At 33.8% G+C, this 19,909-nt stretch overlaps 1 protein-coding gene across 1 annotated transcript in view; it reads right to left on the bottom strand.

Annotated features, from left to right (window-relative positions):
- The window catches only part of LOC135141776 (metabotropic glycine receptor), a 177,984-nt gene extending 160,973 nt beyond the window's left edge, over window positions 1-17,011 (bottom strand). The window contains exon 1 of the mRNA XM_064073207.1: window positions 16,773-17,011. Coding sequence (XP_063929277.1) covers window positions 16,773-17,001 — 229 coding nt within the window. The 5' untranslated portion in view covers window positions 17,002-17,011. The remainder of the gene's footprint in view (window positions 1-16,772) is intronic.
- Window positions 17,012-19,909: the final 2,898 nt, after the last annotated feature.

Here is a 19,909-nt window from a genome sequence, read left to right as displayed (position 1 = left end):
CCACACCTTAATGTGTATAACTGTCCAACGTCGTCTTTTATGGACACTGTAAAGTTAAACAGTTTACAGTAATTTTAAAACTTCGTAAAAAGTTTTTTGTTTTATTTGATTTGGATTACGGACGCAAACTGGAAGGGCATGAGGAGTTTCCTCGGAATCGTAGTTTTAAGAAAAAACGAATAAATAGTTTTTGGCGTCAATTTTGGACCGACCAAGTGTAAAACCATTTTATCGACACTGGTACTTAAGGCCCTGACGAGCTCAACGCCAACGACACCGGTCGATGGTGGCTTCTGATTTTTACATTCCTCGCGTAGCTTCTCGTGAAACGTTTTGAAAGCACCGCCCCATTATTTAGCGCAGGCAGGTGGAAGCTACGCGTCGTAAAAACTTGAAGAAAATAAATAAAATTTGGGTAAAACGCGTAGCATGGGTATTTTATGTGTGAGTCGGAATAAAAGCGAACACTAAGGTTTTTGATAAATTAAAGCATGTCCCTTTCTAATGGTTCGGCTCCAAGTCTCTGCAACGACTAATCTCGTCTGACATTAAGGGAGCAGATGGTCAATTCATCCGAGGATTGTCTCAGTAGTTAGTATTTCATTTATATATACAGTCGCTTTTCTTTGTAGATTTCTCGAGAAGCAAGTCAGGTGTGAAAACACCTGAAAATGACAGCAAATATTTCGTGAAAGCTTACATAACTCAATCAGAAGAACAAGTATCTCAAACTCTAACGTCCAGCGCTCGCAACTTTAGGTGTTATCACGATAATTTCTCTCTAATCCATTAACTTCCCCACATTTTTCGCTTCGTTCCGACAAAGTTCTCAACAAAGTAAATAAGTGTTTGGAAAATCAATTACGATTAAATACTGTCAATTCTTGTTACAGCTGAATACGGAATCGCTAAATCTTTATAAGCTAAATAAAACGAATAAAGGTAATGTTCTTAACAAGAAAAAGCGAGAAAGCATTCGACGTCTCTCAAGTTACGCTACGACGCTCTTTGAAATTATGATCATCAACTTGAATTATGTTAATGTGCCGAGTGTAACGAGAAGTTACTTTGCGATATGGTTTCATTTCAGTAATATTCAGATATTTACATGAGATGTCTTTAACGAACAAACCAAAAAGCGGAGGTCTGAAATCAGAACCCTGACGCACCCCAAAATTACGATTTCTGTCAATTTGTAATCATTATAAGAATTTCCATTTTGATACTTTTTCAGTTATTCCGACCTGATTTTCCCACCAGTCTATATTGTTTCTTTGGATTTATGAAACATTCACTATCTGTAAAGCACTGAAAGTATAGCAATAGAACACCCGCAGCGCAGGACTTCAAAACACTGCAAATATCCTCTCAACTCTTACCTAATACCCCTTTAAAATGGCCGCAAGAGTTTATGGCTCAGTTATCCGTAAGTTTTTAGTACGGTTACAAAATAATTCATACAAAGTTTCTGGCCTTGTCGAATGACATTTATGATGTTTTCAGCATGGGTTCGGTAAAAATACTTAAATTCTTGTAATATTTTCATGAAGTTTGTGAGTTTGCTAGACATTAAGAAATACATTAAAATTCCGCTAGGCGGCATCTTGAATTAAAATTCTCGAGTGTTTACTCGGTTTAAGATTAAGTCACTTAATTAACCGGACACTGGAAAACAACCTTCATTAACTAGTTGAAAACTTCTTTGTTTTTCACCAGGAAACTTTCGGAATTGTTATTATTATTTTCACAATTTTATAACTTTGATTAAAGAACGTCATTTTTCTGCACTAGTCTATTTTTAAAGAAATCCGTGTCTAATAACCACTAACAAATATATCGATTTTGCGAGCACACGTCACCTGATGACATTTATTACACATTTTAATTAATTTAATTTTGTTTGCTTTAATTAAATGCGATTTAAGTCAATATGGCTTTTACACACTTTGTAAATATTTAACTTGTGTTAGATGCTTTTGAAATTTGTTTTTTCAGTTCAACTAATAAAACCGACATTTTTGTTTGTAATTCAACTTGTTCAAAATATTTCCAGCTAATAATATTGATTTTTAATGAAGCAACTGATTTAAAACATTAAAAAAATACAACATATTTTTCACATCTCCCACTTGCCGGGTGGGTTCCTTGACCACTAGGCCACAGAGCGGCACATCTTTACTTCGCTTCACTCTTACGGTCGGTATCCGAACCCTGCGAAGGTTGTTGCGTCGCTTCTGGTACTCTTACGTTCGTTGTTCGAGCGGGCACAGGGCCGTAGCAGAAGGATGTTGCGTGCGTGCGTATTGCCTGTCGGTAGTCACCAATGTAGGTAAGCGAAGAAAAATGTTTGCTGTCTCGGTGGAAATCGAACCACACATCTCCCATTTGCCGGACGGGTTCCTTGACCACTAGGCTACAGAGCGCCTTATCTTTACTTCGCTTACCCATATTTTTAATCGTAACCATTGATTAAGTACATACAAAGAGATGGCGCACCAACATTTGGCCATCAAACGCTGTCAAATAGTTTGGACCCCAATCGCCTCCATAGGCTACCCTCATAACGGCAACAAAACTATTCTTAAATCTACTAGTAAGTCTCATTAGTTAATTTATAACGTTGCCAGATGAGCCTAGCAGTATATATTTAATTAATGTCGTAACTAAACACAAAACAATGAAATCAAACAATGTAACTGACTTATAGAATAAAAAATTAACGGAAAACGTTTTAGCTTTCAACGAAAAGGAAAAAAGCGGGAAAGCTTTAATATACAGACGCTAAACTTTTACCGCAGACTCTCAACTAATAAAAGAGCTTATCGCTCGAACATATTTGTATTTTGAAGTGTGTACTTTGTGTTCTAGTACTTTACTCAAATTGCACGAGTTGTTTCCTGTGACAAAAAATATTACCACTGAGTATGCACTCAGCAAATCTCTGCGTGGTTGAAACACAAAATGTTTTTAATTCGCGTTTGAAAATAACTTGATTTAATGCGACTATGAATCTTTTAAAAGCGCTCTTTAGTGTATGTCGGTTATGTAACTATTTTTAATAAGCTTACAAAATTCATTTATGAACGTTTCCCAGTAAACCGTAATTTAATTTCTCGATAAAAAATTTAATGAGAGTGCGGAAATAATTTCATTGTGCAAAATAGTAAAAGTGGAATTATGTGAATTTAATTATGACGGACATAAGTAAAGTTGTTTTAAAAGCAACTTTTTACTGGGTTGTTTAACGTTTTATTAGGAAGCTTAATATTTAATATATGAGAACGTTAAATTTTATTTCCAGATTTACTGCGAGTAAACAATCAAACAGAAATCGTGGTAATAATTGCTTCTAACTACATCTGTATTAAAGCCAGATATGGGTAAAAGTTCATTTTCAATCAGAGTAACTTGTATACAAAATTGATGTTTGAAGTTTAATAAAAGAACGGGGTCTAACAGAATTAGTAAATTGAAATACATATTAAAAAATTTGACTTGCAAATTAGTGTAATTTTCGTCTCGACATTTTAAATGTCCTAGCTTGTGCGCACTTGTCATCTCTACTTTTTAATAAATGGATGGTTCAGTATGCCACATTTTATCCGTAGTCAAATCCGAGCTGAGTTGCATTTTAAAAGGCCATAATACGACAGTATATTTTTATTTCCCTGTGTAACAGGTGAATATAAACTCTAATATACCCTGCTTCATTAACATCATTATCTCTTATGCCTTATATGGCTTCCACATGTCTTTTACAACTTTATCCGCTACATTGTAGATAAATCAGTCTCTAAAGTAAACAGTTTAATATTCATGGAGAATTCACTAAACTATAAATAAAGAACCTGAGATGTTTGTTTTCATAAATAAAACGAGGTAATAAATATAAAAAACTTTCAACACATCCTTTTGTATCATACGTCCCACGTCATATTTCTTCCCAACCAATACCTGTGTTATAAATTTTCAGTACGTATCACGTTACAGGCAGTGAAAAGTTGAAAATTGAAAGCGACTACACGGAAATTATACGAACACCTGAAAAACGAATTCTTCTTGCTATAAAAACAAAAATTTAAGCTTTAATCCATTAAGTGTCGACTTTTACAGCAAAAATATTTAAATTAGTCACAAAAAATTCTCCCACGAGTCCGGTAGTATTTCGATTAAACTTGCTAATGTAATATTACCTAATACGCTTATTAATATTCTGGCAATATGCTTTTAAATGCAAACCTGATATTTGTAAAACTCATACAAGTGAATTTTAAGCATATTTAGAATATTCTTGAACGAAAGTTCGAAACACGAGTAACTGAGTAATCTATTTTTTTTTTTTTCAGTCTACTCGAACTCTCTCAAAAAACACATTTAATGTCGCCTTCTACGGGAGCGGTTGCTCGGGCGCCAGCTCTCTCTCCAAGCCGGGGAAACGGTTCTCCAGAGATCCGGAGAGCGGCGCGACGGAAATAAATAATACTCTGGTTACGATTTAAAAATACTGTCTACCAGGCTTACAGCTACCAGAAAAAAGAAATAAAATGCGGTCACTGATTCAGTTTCATTAAAATTTTGTTTAAAACTTTTCACCCAGCAGCCTTCTAAAAATGATAAGCGCCTTTGGTAGGAAGAAATTTTTGAGGTTAAGGTTAACGTCAATCTGAAATTAATGATGCCAACAGCAGCGCGTTAGAGCCAGCCGCTTCCGAAGCAAAAAAATTTCGATTGTACGAATTACCGCATTTATCTTTTTGCCGTTATTTTATGGCCCTAAAGAAAAAAAGTTATAGTTACTACATTTCTGACAGCTTCAGCGTCGAATCGATTATGATTCAGACATTTCTAAGCTAAATTTTAATTTTCTAGAATAAAGCGCTACTTCCCTGTGAATATATACAATGTTTAATAATTTGGCTTTTAACTAATAAAGTGTTTTGTGAAAGATACTCCGAGAAGTAAAAGCACTTCTAATTTGGTTTCTCTAAAAATTAGGATTTCTCAGCGGCGGCATTGTAATAACTAAAATTTGCAATTTAAATTCATAAATTGCAACAGATTTCCAGATTAGTAATTCTCATTTAAGTAGCATTAATGCAAATTCTATCTACACGAATCGTCGCATAGCTAAAATTTTTCCCATCGCATAAACGTAAATAGAACTAATAAGTAAGCAGGAAAAAATTGCTTCTAACGTGTTTATAAGTTAGAAAGTTGCTACTTTGCATTTTAACGTGCGATTTGCATTGCATGATTTTTTCCCTTAAAGCTCCCTGACCCGCGCGAAGATTCTTATCTACACAAGTTGCTTTATTGATTAGAAAAAACAGTAAATCCTGCCAATCGCGGAAATATTTTATTTCAAGCATCAGCTGGACACGCTGTAGAATCGCCCCATTGATATCGATGGATTTTATGAAAGCGCAGCTCTGATTGATATCGTCCTGTAATGGCTGCGATACAGAGGAATTTCGGCTTTTGATGTGAACAAAAATATAAGAAAATCAAATACTCGAATAGTAGAAAGATTATGTTTACCAAATCTTATTACGACATCTCAATCACTGTTCAGTTTGGATATGTCAAACTGAAATGGAGTCGCGGCTGTCAATCGCAATGTTTACCGGATTTTTTACTTTTACACAAAAGCACAAAATTTCATCGTTTGTATCATCGTATTTACAATTTCATTACGTTAAGTCTTATAAATCGCAATGCTATATTTAGACAGCCTCAAACTGGTATCTTTTTTAGATTTATATGTGTAGTAACTAAGCTTGAAGATCGAAAATGAGGTGCGGATATAAAGCTTGATCAACAGCAACTGAAACGCCACGCTTTCCCAAGCGCCTTTAAATTGTTGCACTAAAGAAAACATATATAGAAATAATGTAGAAAATTTATCAGATACACTTTTAATTATTAAGTCAAATCGGGACGAATAAAATTTTACCGAATTCGGATTTTACTTGATTATTCCTCCTACATGAAAATCTTTAAAAAATACAACGATGACGACACTTGTCATACAACATGTTTTCCCTTAGCGACAAACCAAATCACTGCAACGTTTCAAACTCAACAAATACACATTTTATGAAAGGTTTTAAAAGATAATTTTGTATGAAATAAATTCACAAGGAAGATCGCTTCCAAAACTTCTTTACAATGTTATTCTGAACTCCCAGCAAACGCAAAAACTTTAGTAAGAATTTGGTTTTCATTGTTTTTGCTTTCACTCATCATAAGTTAAGTCTATAGAAGTTTTACATTCATTAAGATAATAAAATACAGATCTCGACTATTCGTGAGATATCTCAAAGTTTTAACAAAGAACCCATTCCGTGTTAAAATTTCTGGATTTGGTCATAAATTTTTCAAGTTTTACTAACACCTTTTATCTAGTTATAAAGTTTTATATAAAATGATTCCATCTCTTTAAGACGTCGAGTGTAGGAGTGAATATTTTACTCAACATTATGTCATGCACCAATTCACAGCTTCCGTTTCAGGAAGCGTACGTACATATATGTATAACGTGTGTGTGACTCTGACTCGATTGAACCCCTGCCACACAAAAATGTCAGGTCATACATAAATTATTTTTAATTTTGAATTTTACGCTCATTTTTCATATTACGCAGACAAGAACATATGTATACTCCAGGAAAGCACGTCTACTCGACGTTGTTCCTGTCTCGGCATTCCTAACAATAGAATTAACGCGCCTGCAAGCTTGCAAATCAATAAAACTAATAAAAAGTCATTAATTTTTTTTTGCATCACCCTGTATACGCAAATCGAAAAAATATGAATGCAAATGCAATAGTTTCAAAAGTGTGCCGTATACTTCATCGAACGTTAAAAAAAAAAATTGGTCTAAAGAGTTTAGACAGTACTTCCCTCGCTGTCGGAAACTTGACGACTGCATGCCTATTGTGTTTTTTTTTCTCATTACATTTTTGTAGTGGGAATTTAAAAAAAAAATGTGATGACGTCATCAACATTTTTGCAAGGACACGTATATCAGTTGGGATAGATGTAGTGTAATACTAAGAATAAAATTATTGTATTCCCAAATTTTCGGGAAAATGAATTGGGTCGTTTTGAATATTGATTTCTTATAATCAATAAAATAACGAAACAATTTACTCAGGTATACGGCGCCGGTGTGTAATATCTAGAGAGCGGATTTCTGTCGGGCTAGGCAAGGCCAAACTCGGTACGGCTCGTACGGGATGCGAATTTATTGCGATTGCGGACTGCACTTCGTTTATTTGAGATTAGAATAAAGCTGTTTCGTTGCACTCTGCTGTTAATTCCCGTTCTCATTTACTTAGCCGTTTGATTAATAAATCGTTAATTATATTTATGGAATTAGCACCGATTAAACGTGACGTAGCCCGACAAAAATCCGCTGTCTGGTAATATGAAAGGCAACTGAAAATCGTTTATGTATAAACATTCTTAATTTAAGATGACAAGCGTAACAGCATACGTGAGAGTCAAACAGAGAAACTGTAAACAAAACGACCATCGGTTTTATTGCTTCGACTTCCGCTTATTATATAAAACATTGGGTTTTATTTTAATTCTTGACGGTGAAATTCACAATTGGTTGATTATAAACATGTCTATTTCACATTCGCGGAACCAAGTGAACGCATAAAACAAATGCAGGTCTGTAATGTTAAAGTCGATGTAAATAAGCGTGCTACCCTTATGTTTCAACCGAGTTTTTCCTTTAACAAATTTTGTGTCTACCAAATTGGGTTGGTTGGGGTGTAATACTAATAATAAGTGTTGCCTTTAATTTAATCAATAAAATAAATTGACTTCATTAATTTTTTTGAACCATCTCTTAAGAAAATCTAAAACATATGAATGGAATGATAAATCACAAGTACAAACTCATCATATTTTGTACATTTTAGATACGATTTATTCGGCAAACTTTTGAGCTGACGTCATCAGTTTTTTGAAGAAGATAACCAAATATATTTTGACTAAAAATTTATTATGCTCTTTATAACCTTAAAACATCTGCAAGATTTCAAAGCATTCGGTTTTGTAGTTCCTGATTAAATCAATAAAATAAATTTACGCATTCATTAATTTTTTTGAGTCACCCTGTATATGCAAATCGAAAAAATTTGAATGGAATGATAAATCACAAGAAGAGACTCACCATATTTTGTACATTTTAGATAGGATTTATTCAGCAAAATTTTGTGGTGACGTCATAAATTTTTTAGGGGGGACGACCAAATACGTTTTGATCAAAAATTTACCATGCTTATGATAATTTTAAAATATCTTCAAGATTTCGAAGCATTCGGTTTTGTAGTTCCTGAGTAAATCAGTAAAATAAATTTACGCTTTAATTTATTTTCTTGAATCACCCTGTATATGCAAATCCAAAAAATATGAATGGAGTGATAGATCACAAGTACAGACTCATCATATTTTGTACATTTTAGATATGATTTATTCCACAAACTTTTGAGCTGACGTCATCAAGTTTTTGGAGGGGATAAGCAAAATATTTTTTGACTAAAGATTTATGATGCTCTTTATAGCTTTAAAACATCTGCAACATTTCAAAGCATTCTGGTTAGCAGATTAAAAATTAAATTTCAAAATGTTGTTTTATAATTTTGATTTTTTTTCCAAAAATCTGGACGTTTCGGGTGAAAAGTCGATTCAGAGTTGTAAACTACATGTGTAGGACTATGTTATTTTATACAATTGAAAACCCATTTACTATGTACAATTTTGAAGTGACGTCATCGCATTAGTGGTGGGGATGATTAGACAAATTTTGGTTAGCGTTTTACCATCTACATGATATTCTTAATATAAGTACAAAATTTCACAACAATCGGTCGAGTACTTTCGGAGATTATCTGTCTAATAAAATCCGGGACAACAGACGGACAGACGGACGGACAGACGGACAGACGGACAGACAGACGGAAATGGGAGACCTATTTCTTCGTCTTCTAGGGGTCATGAAAGATCGAGAAAACGTAAAAGTAGAGAGTCGGCCGACGGACTCGATTACAATACTTCCTTTGCTTACGCTCGGGAAGTAAAACAAAATAAGAATGAAAAACGATAGCGTAAACAAAACTGAGGTGGCAGCTCTTTGTGCAGGTACCTGTCTGGTTGCAAGTGATAAATTAGTGGAACGCCCGTAAAAGACCAAAGTTGTACAGTTATTTGAGGACTTTAATCTAAAATAATTTTTAACCAAGTATACAAAGTGTTCTCTTTTTAAAGCATAACGCACATTTTTTTTTATAAAACACCGTATATATCTTTACATATTTTAATTGACCTCTTCTTTGGTTTTACAACTTCAAGTTTCGTGAAATTTGTTTAGCAATAGAAGGGTTTACAAAAATTCACACTAAAATTATTTTTAACCAAATATACAAAGTGTTCTCTTTTTAAAGCATAACGCACCTTTTTTTATGAAACACCATATATATCTTTACATATTTTAATTGACCTCTTCTTTGGTTTTACAACTTCAAGTTTCGTGAAATTTGTTTAGCAATAGAAGGGTTTACAAAAATTCACACTAAAGTTATTTTTAAAGCCTGTGTTATATTTTCTGGAGCGGTATAAATGTTGTGGTATAAATGAGATTATATTTTGGTATACAGCGTGTTTCTAAAAAAAATGTGCTAATTATTAGTTTTCAAATATTGATATTTCTGTGTTTTCAGATAGAACACCCTATATTTTTTTTATCCTATTTTGTCTTCTTTGTATTTTGCTTATGATTTAGTAGATAGTGCGATTTTTTTATTTTTTTAAGATACACATGGCCGAATTTTCACAGGTTCAGCATGAATAGCATTCGATATAATATTAAACAGTACAAAATACAGCCCGAAACTGCCCTAAAACCCGAATGTAGAAATTACTGATTGCAAAGTCAATAACTCAGACACGCAAAGACTTGTCCGTGAAAGTAAAACTATTTCAACTCAAACTAGCGCGCGTTTAGTTGCAGTTCTTGTGAAGTTTTCTAAAAGTACGAAACTTTTATGTACAAGCTTGCGCTGAAATCATTCATTGCTTTAAACGGTTTGCTTTTTTGTAAAACATGGACGGATATTTGCAAGCAACGATCGTAAAAGCTCGCTTCTATGGCAAAGCGATAATAGGAAGATGCCTCAGCGCGATTTAAAATAATGCACCAAGCACCAACCCTTATCTGATTTTGATTTCATCGCAATTTATTTTAAACGATTTACATATGCTTAAGGCTATCAACACGAGCATATAAATTCCTCAATAATTATCATATCAAGCAGAAAATAATGTGGGAATTTGGAGAATGTGGTGATTTTATGGTTTCCTAAAGGAATTTGCGAGTAAATCTTTGTAATGAGGCATTATTAGATTATTGCATATTTTACTTAACCAAGTTGTTCGCTTATGAGATTAACGACTGTTAAGGTTTCATCTAAATAAACACTTTTCGAGAGATACGAATCCGTTATGATAGTGGTTTCTATATTATTCCTTTCTTCGTTGAAGTTGCTCAACGCTAGCTAACATAAACAAACTCAGAAACTCAAATCTAACTCTTTTTAAATTGAGAAAGTTTTATTTTACGATTTGTTTGGATTTGCAGTACGGTTGATTTATTTCACTGTCCAAAATAGACCTTATTCATTTCGGGGAATATTTTATACGCATTTGAGATGTTTGTATGGAACACGACTTAAACTTGTCGAGTCGATGTATTCCACAAACACGAATTTTCATTTTTAACAAAAATAATCTCGCAGTGGAATGAATAATTCGCTGAGACGATTAAAGATGGGAGCTTTAACCACGTACGACATAAGTGAACGACAATCGCGATAATCTCCCCAGCGTGGAAGAGCATACACATGATAAATATCGTTCTTGGCACGCGATTTACCGATAAAGTATCTTAAAAATATCACACAATCGTCAGGAATGAATAATATTACGCTAATTTTAATTAAGATTTATACTGCTATCGCGAGTATCGACTTAAAGATTATCAAAAACATCGCTCAGAAAACCGCTATTTTTGTTGTGGTGGCGGCACTTTAATGCGAAAATTTAGACGATTTAAGGGTAACCTTATCTTATTTACAGCGACCATAATATTGTCATTAAGCCTAAACAGCCGTTCAGTTTTCGAACAGAATGAATATAGATGCCGAGAACTCTGCATAAGAAAACCGTTAGTGAAACCCAAAATTTCCATTCAGATTTGAATTCTGATTATACGCATGCGAAAACTACCAGGAAAAACCATAACAGTGGAAACTACAATAACCTACGACGTTACGATGTCTTTTTAAATTGGGTACTTAGCAAAAGACAAATAACACCACACACATAAGCTCATTACCATAAAAAAATCGTAAAAGATTCATTTTTGTTTCCGTCTTCAGGTTGTTTTTAAAAATCTAAATGTGGTGGTGAAGATGGCATTTTAAACGCTCGTTTCCTTTTCGCTTCCGAGAAACGAAACCTTTTTTATTATTGATATCATTTTGTTGAGAATAAACGCAAACTTTGCTAACAACTATGACTTTTGCGACTCGTTGATATTTATTTTGCACTCGTTTATCTCTGCAATTACCAACACAATATCATATAATTACATCTTGAAAACTTACTGATAAAAGAATACATTCATTTAAATGTCGCCTTTATCATTTAATTTGATTTTTCAAATCTTCCACATTGTAAAAGATGTAAAATACACCTTTTCAAAAGAGAATGCTAACTTATTTTTAATAATTATATTATGTTAATTTTTTTTTTTTGAAATAATAAAAAATATATAACATTTTCTCATTTTCATATTTCGGTATGTTTTTCTGCTTTATCATCCGGTATATACAATTCGTATAGGATATGTCCATTTAGTTTAATTTCATCAAGATTTAACCATAACACATGCATATTTAATTAAAATATCCATTACTAAAATAAACACAATCAAAATTTTAATCATGGCCAATTATAACATCAAAACATAACTCACCAAATTTTCCACCGGAAATGAGTTGAAATTGGAGCGGCTACAGACCGATTTGAGCTTATACATATATGTTGACGTAGCTGTCTTGGTTGCAACAACTGTTGATATCTCTTGCCAACATTATTATTCTCAATTGTGAACACAATATGACAAAATAAAATATATTTTGATAACTTTGATATTACCGATTTCGTTTGCTTGACTCAGACTTTAAATCAATTGATTTTTACTTCTCGAGCGTCAGCTAAACTAAGAAAGTATTGTAATCGAGTCCGTCGGGTGACCCGACACTTTCATATTTTCTCGACGTTTCATGAGCTCTAGAATACAAAAAATAGGTCCACCGTTTTAAGATACAATAGTAAATGTTATTGAAATTTTATAAAATAAGATACTCTTGCACTGATGGTGTGTGAATCTATATTGAGCTTTTACCCTAAACTCCAGATTTTTGGAAAACAAAATCAAAATTGTTTAACAACATTGTGCAATTTAACTATGAAACTGCAAAACTGAATACTTTTAAACCTTGCAAACGTTTTAAGCTTATCGTACGCATGGTAAATCTTTATCAAAATTTATCCGTTTATCCCCTTACAAAAAATTGATAACGTCATCTAGAAATTTTGCCGAATAAGTTCTGTCTAAAGTGTGCAAAATATTGAGATGTTGAGTATCAGTGCATTTACATTTTTTAGAATTACTCAAAAAAATTAACGAATGTCTTTGTGAAAAATGTGAATAAACAGTACTGTTATTATTAATATTACACTGCATCTATTCAAACCGATATATCTGTCGTTGTTAAAATTTTTATGACGTGATCGCAAAATTTTGTTATGAAAAACGTCACTCGAAACATACGCATAACATCTTCATTTTCAGTTATTGAGGTTGTCATAAAAATAAAATTCGCAAAATTGAATTTTATAACTTTTCGAAAAACATCTATTTGTTCGGCTGACTTTACGGACGAGGGAATTTCTGTATGACTTAAGACAAACTTTTCAATTCTTATTGGTTTTTCCACTTCTTGTAATCTGATATTTTAATATTTAAGTAATCGGGTGCTTTTTACACATAATTTATTTATTTAGAGACTGAATTAAATTATAAAAAACTATTTACTATTTTTTTTTTAATTATAGAATCGTCAAAATTGTAATTTCAGTGTTAGTTTTTCGACTTTACAATCGGAAAATTGAAAAATTAAAAATCGAAAAGTGAAAAATGGAATAAATGAGAAAGTTTTAATTGAATAATTGAAAAATGGAAACATTCCAAATTCGTAAAATTGAAAGAGTCAAAAAAAGTTGAAAATTCGAAAAACTGCAAATCGTAAAATAAAAAAATCCGAAAATTGAAAAGTTTTACATAGAAAAATAGGGAACTTAACAAAATCAGGCAATTGAAAAGTGACAAAGTTTAAAAATGCAAATCCGAATGGAAAAACTGCTAGTGAACAAGTGAAATCGCAAAATCTAAAAACTGAAGAAACAAAAAAAAGATGAAAAACTGAAAAATTTCAAATAAAAAAATTCTTCAAAATTTAAAAAACCGAAACTGAAAGAACAAAAAATTGTAAAATCGGAACTTTGAATGAAAAATCGAAAAAATTAAAAAATCGCAAAATTGAAAATGTGTTTCGTTAATTGCATTTAAAATGAAAACTAGGAAAATTGCAAATCTACAAATTGAAGAAACGAAAAATTAAAAATTCAAAAACTGAAAACGGAAATATTGCAAATCGAGAAATTGAAAAATCCGAAAATTGAAAAACTTCACATAAAAAAATGGGAAAGATGTAAAATCACAACATTAAAAAACCGAAAAATTGGAAAAATGAAGAAAACAAGAAACCGAATCTGACCCAAAAATTGCAAATTGAAAAATTGATAAAATGAAAAATCGAAAAATCCAAAAATTGAAACACTCAAAAGTTGGTGAATGGAAAAACTAATTTAAACATGAAAATTCCTATCGTAAAATTGAAGAAACAAAAAAATGAAAAATTACAAATCGAAAAATTCTTCAAAATTTAAAAAACTGAAACTGAAAGAACAAAATGTTATAAAATCGGAACATTGAATGAAAAACCGAAAAAATTAAAAAGTTTTAAAAACCAATAAGGAACATGGAAAAATTCTAAAATAGCAAAACTGAAAATGTGATTTTTTTAATTATAATTATAATTACATATTTAAAATAAAAACTATTTTACATAAATTATTTAGTAGAATTAACAATTCCAAAAACTGCTTGTTTTTGCAGCATAATTTAGATAAAATTTACATTTGGCTAGTACTTGCTAAGATAAGACTGATTTTGGCGAATGACAAACTCTCTAAGAAAAGAGAGGGAGGGTGGGCGGGGATAGTACTTGCTAAGATGAAACTCATTCTGGCAAAGGACATACTCTCTAAGAAAGGACCCGGGTGGGTTAGGTAGCATCGCGCTTGCCTGCCACACCTTGGGTCGTGGGTTCGATTCCCGCCATGCTCTGGGTGTTGTGTATGTCCCCCGTTACCCTGTAATTGGGCCTCTGGCCTGTTGGGTAACGTTAATCAATAAAATAAAAAAATAAAAAATAAAAAAGAGAGGGCGGGTGGGTGGGGCTAGTACTTGGTGAGATAAGACTGATTTTGGCGAATGACATACCCTCTAAAAAAATAAGGGGCGGGTGGGCGGGGCTAGTACTTGCTAATATAAGACTGATTAAATGTTTTTTTTTGCTAAAGGTTTGTCGTTGTTGATTTAGAAACCATGCTCTGATATATAACTTTTCACTACAGGAGAGATATAATCATGTGGAATTAATTCGAAAATTTTGGAAAAATTTGAAAGGAGGAAAATTGGTCTGTAATTTTCAACTTTGCATTACCGGACTTCAAGACAGAGCAGATCTTAGATTCTTTCCATTTTGTATGGAAAACCCCTGTTTCCAAAGATTTATTAAGTATTAACAGGCGCTTTGTTGTGGTGTCAATTAAAGCAAGTTTTAATATACTGAGTGTCTATAAAAAAATTAAACTTTACAATTTTCAAATATGGATATTTCAGTTGTTTCAAACAAGACAGCCTGTATTTTGTTACTGTATCTTACTCCACTTTTCTGTTCTTATTCTTTTAATATGTCAACTTTAAATACAGAAAATACTTGACAACAAAAGAACGGGAGCAAAAAAGAAGATTATAGTAGTTTTCGGACCTTTCCATTAACAAAAAAATTCAAAAAAATTGGAATAACGTGGCAACATCGCATCGGAATCTCAAAAATAAACTGTGATTGTAAATTTGAGGATAGGTCATTCAAAATATGTAAAAACATATAGGGTGTGTAGTTAAAAATAATTTTAGAGCCGTACAATTTTGACTCACTTAACTCACCTTGTATATTATTTTTTTCTATAATAACTCATAAAAAGATTTTTTTTATATCACTTGATAATGAATTTAAAACATTAAAGGGATATTATAGAAATACAAGCAATACAACATGCGGATTTTTTTGCCATATCGTTGTCTATTACAATTGACAATCATAACCTAACTTGTTAATTCCCCACTTTCGAGAAACCCTTTTTTGTAAATTCTGAAAACAGATTTCGAGTAGGGTTGCAAAATCCTTCAGATAAATGCTTTGTCTTTTTTGAAGAAGAACTATGTAAAGCAGTGTAATGAATAGTCGTGTATAGATAATGTAAGCCTGATAACCTTTCGCGATACAACAAGTGTTTAATGCTGCGTTAAAAGGTTTCCCCCACTCTAATCAAGTCTCGAGTTTCAGCTACTTCTATTTATTTAGACGCCTCATTCCACGAAAAAAATTAATAAGATTTCACTTAGACTTATTACATATTTGAAAGTACTGTAACTAATTAAATTCTCCTTTGACCCTAAAGTGTGGTAACTTTTTTTACTTCATCAATATTATTACAGAAATAGCTGATGGGCTTTTTCATTACAGAATGCATTTAATTCAACAGGAAAGTGTTATTTTCTTGAATAGTTTTATTTATAATTTTGAAATATATTCAGTTTGATCTAATATACCTAGCAATTTCATTCACTTACGAGTAATTGTGTTAAAATATTAAATAGGTAGCATAAGTGGCACACAGCGGTGGCCTCAATTAAAAGTTGAAGTTGGGAAATTTCTCCCGCGCGATCCGTACTACGTTATCCTGGAAACGAGATTTTTTGTATACATTAATTTGTGTTTAAATAAAGCGCTTAAATGGAAAAATAGAAATGATAATGTTGCTCTACATGTAGTATGAAGTGGGGCAGAAATGGAGGTCACCTTGGGAGATGAAATTTCCAATATGGTAGAAAAAGATATTTTTATACCGTAATTTTGACAGAAGCAAATATAATAATATCGGCGTCGATTACAATAAAATCCAAATAGGACGTAGAGCTGTAACTCACAGTAAGCCGGTCCTTATATTGATCTCCGGACAACTGAACGACATCAGACCAAATCTTTCGGTAAGGTATTGTGTAACATTAGTAAAAAGTCATCAGAAGCGACGCAATAAAATAATTTTAGCGTGAATTATCGGTGGGTCGTTCCGTCGAAAAACGGAATACATTTCCGTCGCAAATCCAATATAGCGAGAGAATTAACTGTCTGCTCTAATAAGATAATCTGTATTGCTGGAGCCGGCAGGCGCAATATTTGTAATTTTATCAGGCGGCGCTTTTACTGGAGCCGATGACTTACCTCTGCTGAATTGGTTGTAGTTTCTGATGACATTCTCGGCGTTTTTTCTGGCGATGTAGAACCATTCCGATGTGTTGCTGAGATATTTGTACTCGACGGCTAGATCTTTCACCAGAATGGTCCCCTCGGGCAGCCGATAAGCATACGGACAGAATAGCCAATAGTCTTTGTACTGATACTGGTCATAGCAGTTTCCCGCGGCGAAGATGTCATTATCGAACTCGACCATAGAAAAAACGGAAGCGTGCAATAAATACTCCGACATAACGACCTCGGGGTCGGCGTATTTCCATAGACGGGTCAACATATTAGCCCTATTTACGGCAACGTCCGCTTCAACGCGGAATCTTTCTTGTGCATAACGATCAACTACTCCTTCGCCCAGGTTGAGGTCGGTGCCGGCCGTGCAGTTCTCGCCCAACAAATGCTGGGATTCCACGATGCGTAAAAAACGAGTAACGATGTCTACGTGGCCGCTGCGAGCACTTTCGGTGGCTGCCTTTTCCGATGATATTTCCACGTCTTCTTCGAAATCTCCTTCGCCGAATGAACCGTGCGCGTTTACGTCGTGCCCTGACTCTCCGGAGCCCCCTTTCTTCGAGTCCTTCTCTTTGCCACTCGCCGTCTTGTTTTTCTTTTTGTTATCGATTTGATTAAGCGCCCGCTCGCCCATGTACAGCATGCTCTTGTCCACATGCTGCCAGCTACTGTTCCCGAAAGCCGACCCCACGGTCACCTTGCGCCCGGACTTGGTCCCACTGACCTCGCTCTTATTGCTTTTCGCCCTGCCGACGGCGTCGTCGGCCGCCGGCCTCTCGGTGGCCATCGGGGCCTCCAGCACCGCCTCGGTCGGGGCCGCTCTTTCCTCGTGCCGTCTGCCTCGCAAGAGCTTCATCCTAGATCGGCCGTGCCTAATGTTCGCCTGGACATCGAACCCAGAGCCGTCTTCGACGACCAAAAGCAGCAACAGCAAAAGCGCGTACATGCTACTAGTATTCATTGTTTACATGCCAACTGCCCACTCCATTCGAACATGAAAATCTCTTAAAACTGCCTTAGAAGAAATTCGGGACCCTATCCCGGACCAAGGAAAAATTTGCGACGAGTCGCCTGGTTGGAGCGTAATTTCACCGCGTCTGGCTGCTGGGGGTGGCGCGTCCGAGCGGTTGGAAGGCCGACAGAGAACTAGTGTTGTTGCGGGGGTGGCTCCAGGATGCAGGGATTCGCGAGCGCGCCACCTGGTTACAAGATGCGACAACCGCGCAAGCGTCTGCTTCTTGTCACTCAAATTCACATCTATAACTAAAATGTACTTGTACTTTTAGATTTGTAACGATGAGCGAAGACTCGGTCAACTTATACGACAGACACGACGGCGACGTCTAGGCCTTTACACCCCGGAGTAGACCTGTTGCGTTGATGCCTAACAACGCAAAGCGTTTTTCTGCCATTCCTCCTTTATTTCTCATAAGCACGATCGGTTTAATTAATCGAGAATTTCATATTGGAAAATATTTTACAAGTTTTCCAATCGAAATTTCTAAAATTAATTTCACTCCTCTTGACTCTACATAACGTGCGATTGCTATAAATGGGTCAGAAGGTAGACTCTGTTGGCGTTATATTGCAACAAAAAACATTAAAAACAACAAAACTTCCGTTTCCGCTAAACAAAAACTGAAAACAAAATATCTGACAATTAAAAAATAGTTTAATTTAAGTGAATAAATTAAGACATTAAAGCAATAACAAATACATGAAGCAAAAAACAACATTGTTTACAACAGCCTGAATTTATTTATCAAAAGCAATAAAAATCTGTTTTACGACATGAGCTTCTTATTTATTTACGCGCACGTTTTTGTATTTTATTATTAAAACGGTATTAAATTTTATATTACCTGCCCAAATTTTACTTTACATCTATTATTATTGTACAATGTAAACTATACATTTTTGTAGCAATAACTAAAAAGACAAAATCCACTGAAAATAATTATTTTCCCGGCGCATCCACCAAATATGCAATAGGCAAATTTGCGATTTCTGGACTTAAACATTATTTATATGCATTTTTAATTATCTAAAAAACCTATCTTTATACATCTGTTTAATAACATCATTTATATCTTATTTAATAATAAAAGCAAAATGTTTCTTACTTCCAGGGACGTTTTTTAAAAGTCTCAATTAATATGTTTAATATGCCATCGGGAGAAAAATTATGACATTTGAACTGTCGTTGCCATGGAACCGGTTTTTGAGATTACGTCATTAACTTCCTATAGGAAATGAATAAATAAATTTCAAACAATATCGGTTGTCATAATCATTAAATCATTAATTCATTCATTAAATTTTTTGAGGCACCCTGTATAAGCAATTCTAAAATAAATACAACGGTAAGTCACACATATAGAGTCATCATATTGTGCACATTTCAAATAGGATTTATCCGGCAAAATTTTAGGATGACGTCATCAATTTTTTGTTGGGGATAAACAGACGTCTTTTGATTAAAACTTTACGGTGCTCGTGATAACTTTTAAATGCCTGCAAGATTTCAAAGCTTTCGATTTTGTAGTTCCTGATTTAATCAGTAACATAAATTGACCAATTAATTAAGTTTTTTTGAATCACCCTGTATAAGCAATTGTAAAAATTGGCCGAAAATTGTTTCGACAGAACTTCCCTCGGTCATACAACATTTTCGAAAAATTATAAAATTTGATTTTGCGGATAAGTTGAAATAAATATATGTAAATATGTAATGGTAAAGTAAATGTAAAAAAGCATGCTACGAGTGAGCCGTTTTTGACTGAATCAATAAAATAAATTGAGTCATTAATTTTTTTGCATCACCCTGTATAAGCAAATCGACAAAATGTGAATGCAAATGCAATAATTTCAAAAGTATGCGGTATACTTTATGAACGATAAAAAAAACAAAATAAGAATGAGAAACAATACTGCAAACAAGCTGCCTGGCTGCAAGTCATAAATTAATGGAACGCCCGGAAGTGGCCAATTTTGTATTTTGCACAATCTCGGGGTCATATGTGTCAACAAACGGCCAGTCGAAGACGAAATCGTATTTTTGTAATAACCAAATTATAAACAAATCAATTTTATTTTCC

Source organism: Zophobas morio, unplaced genomic scaffold, assembly GCF_036711695.1.
Source record: "Zophobas morio isolate AGI-343-1 ecotype UQ-CSIRO unplaced genomic scaffold, CSIRO_AGI_Zmor_V1 ptg000044l, whole genome shotgun sequence".
Lineage (NCBI taxonomy): Eukaryota > Metazoa > Arthropoda > Insecta > Coleoptera > Tenebrionidae > Zophobas > Zophobas morio.
Note: the sequence above shows the minus strand (reverse complement) of the source record. Positions and strands in the feature narration are given on the sequence as shown.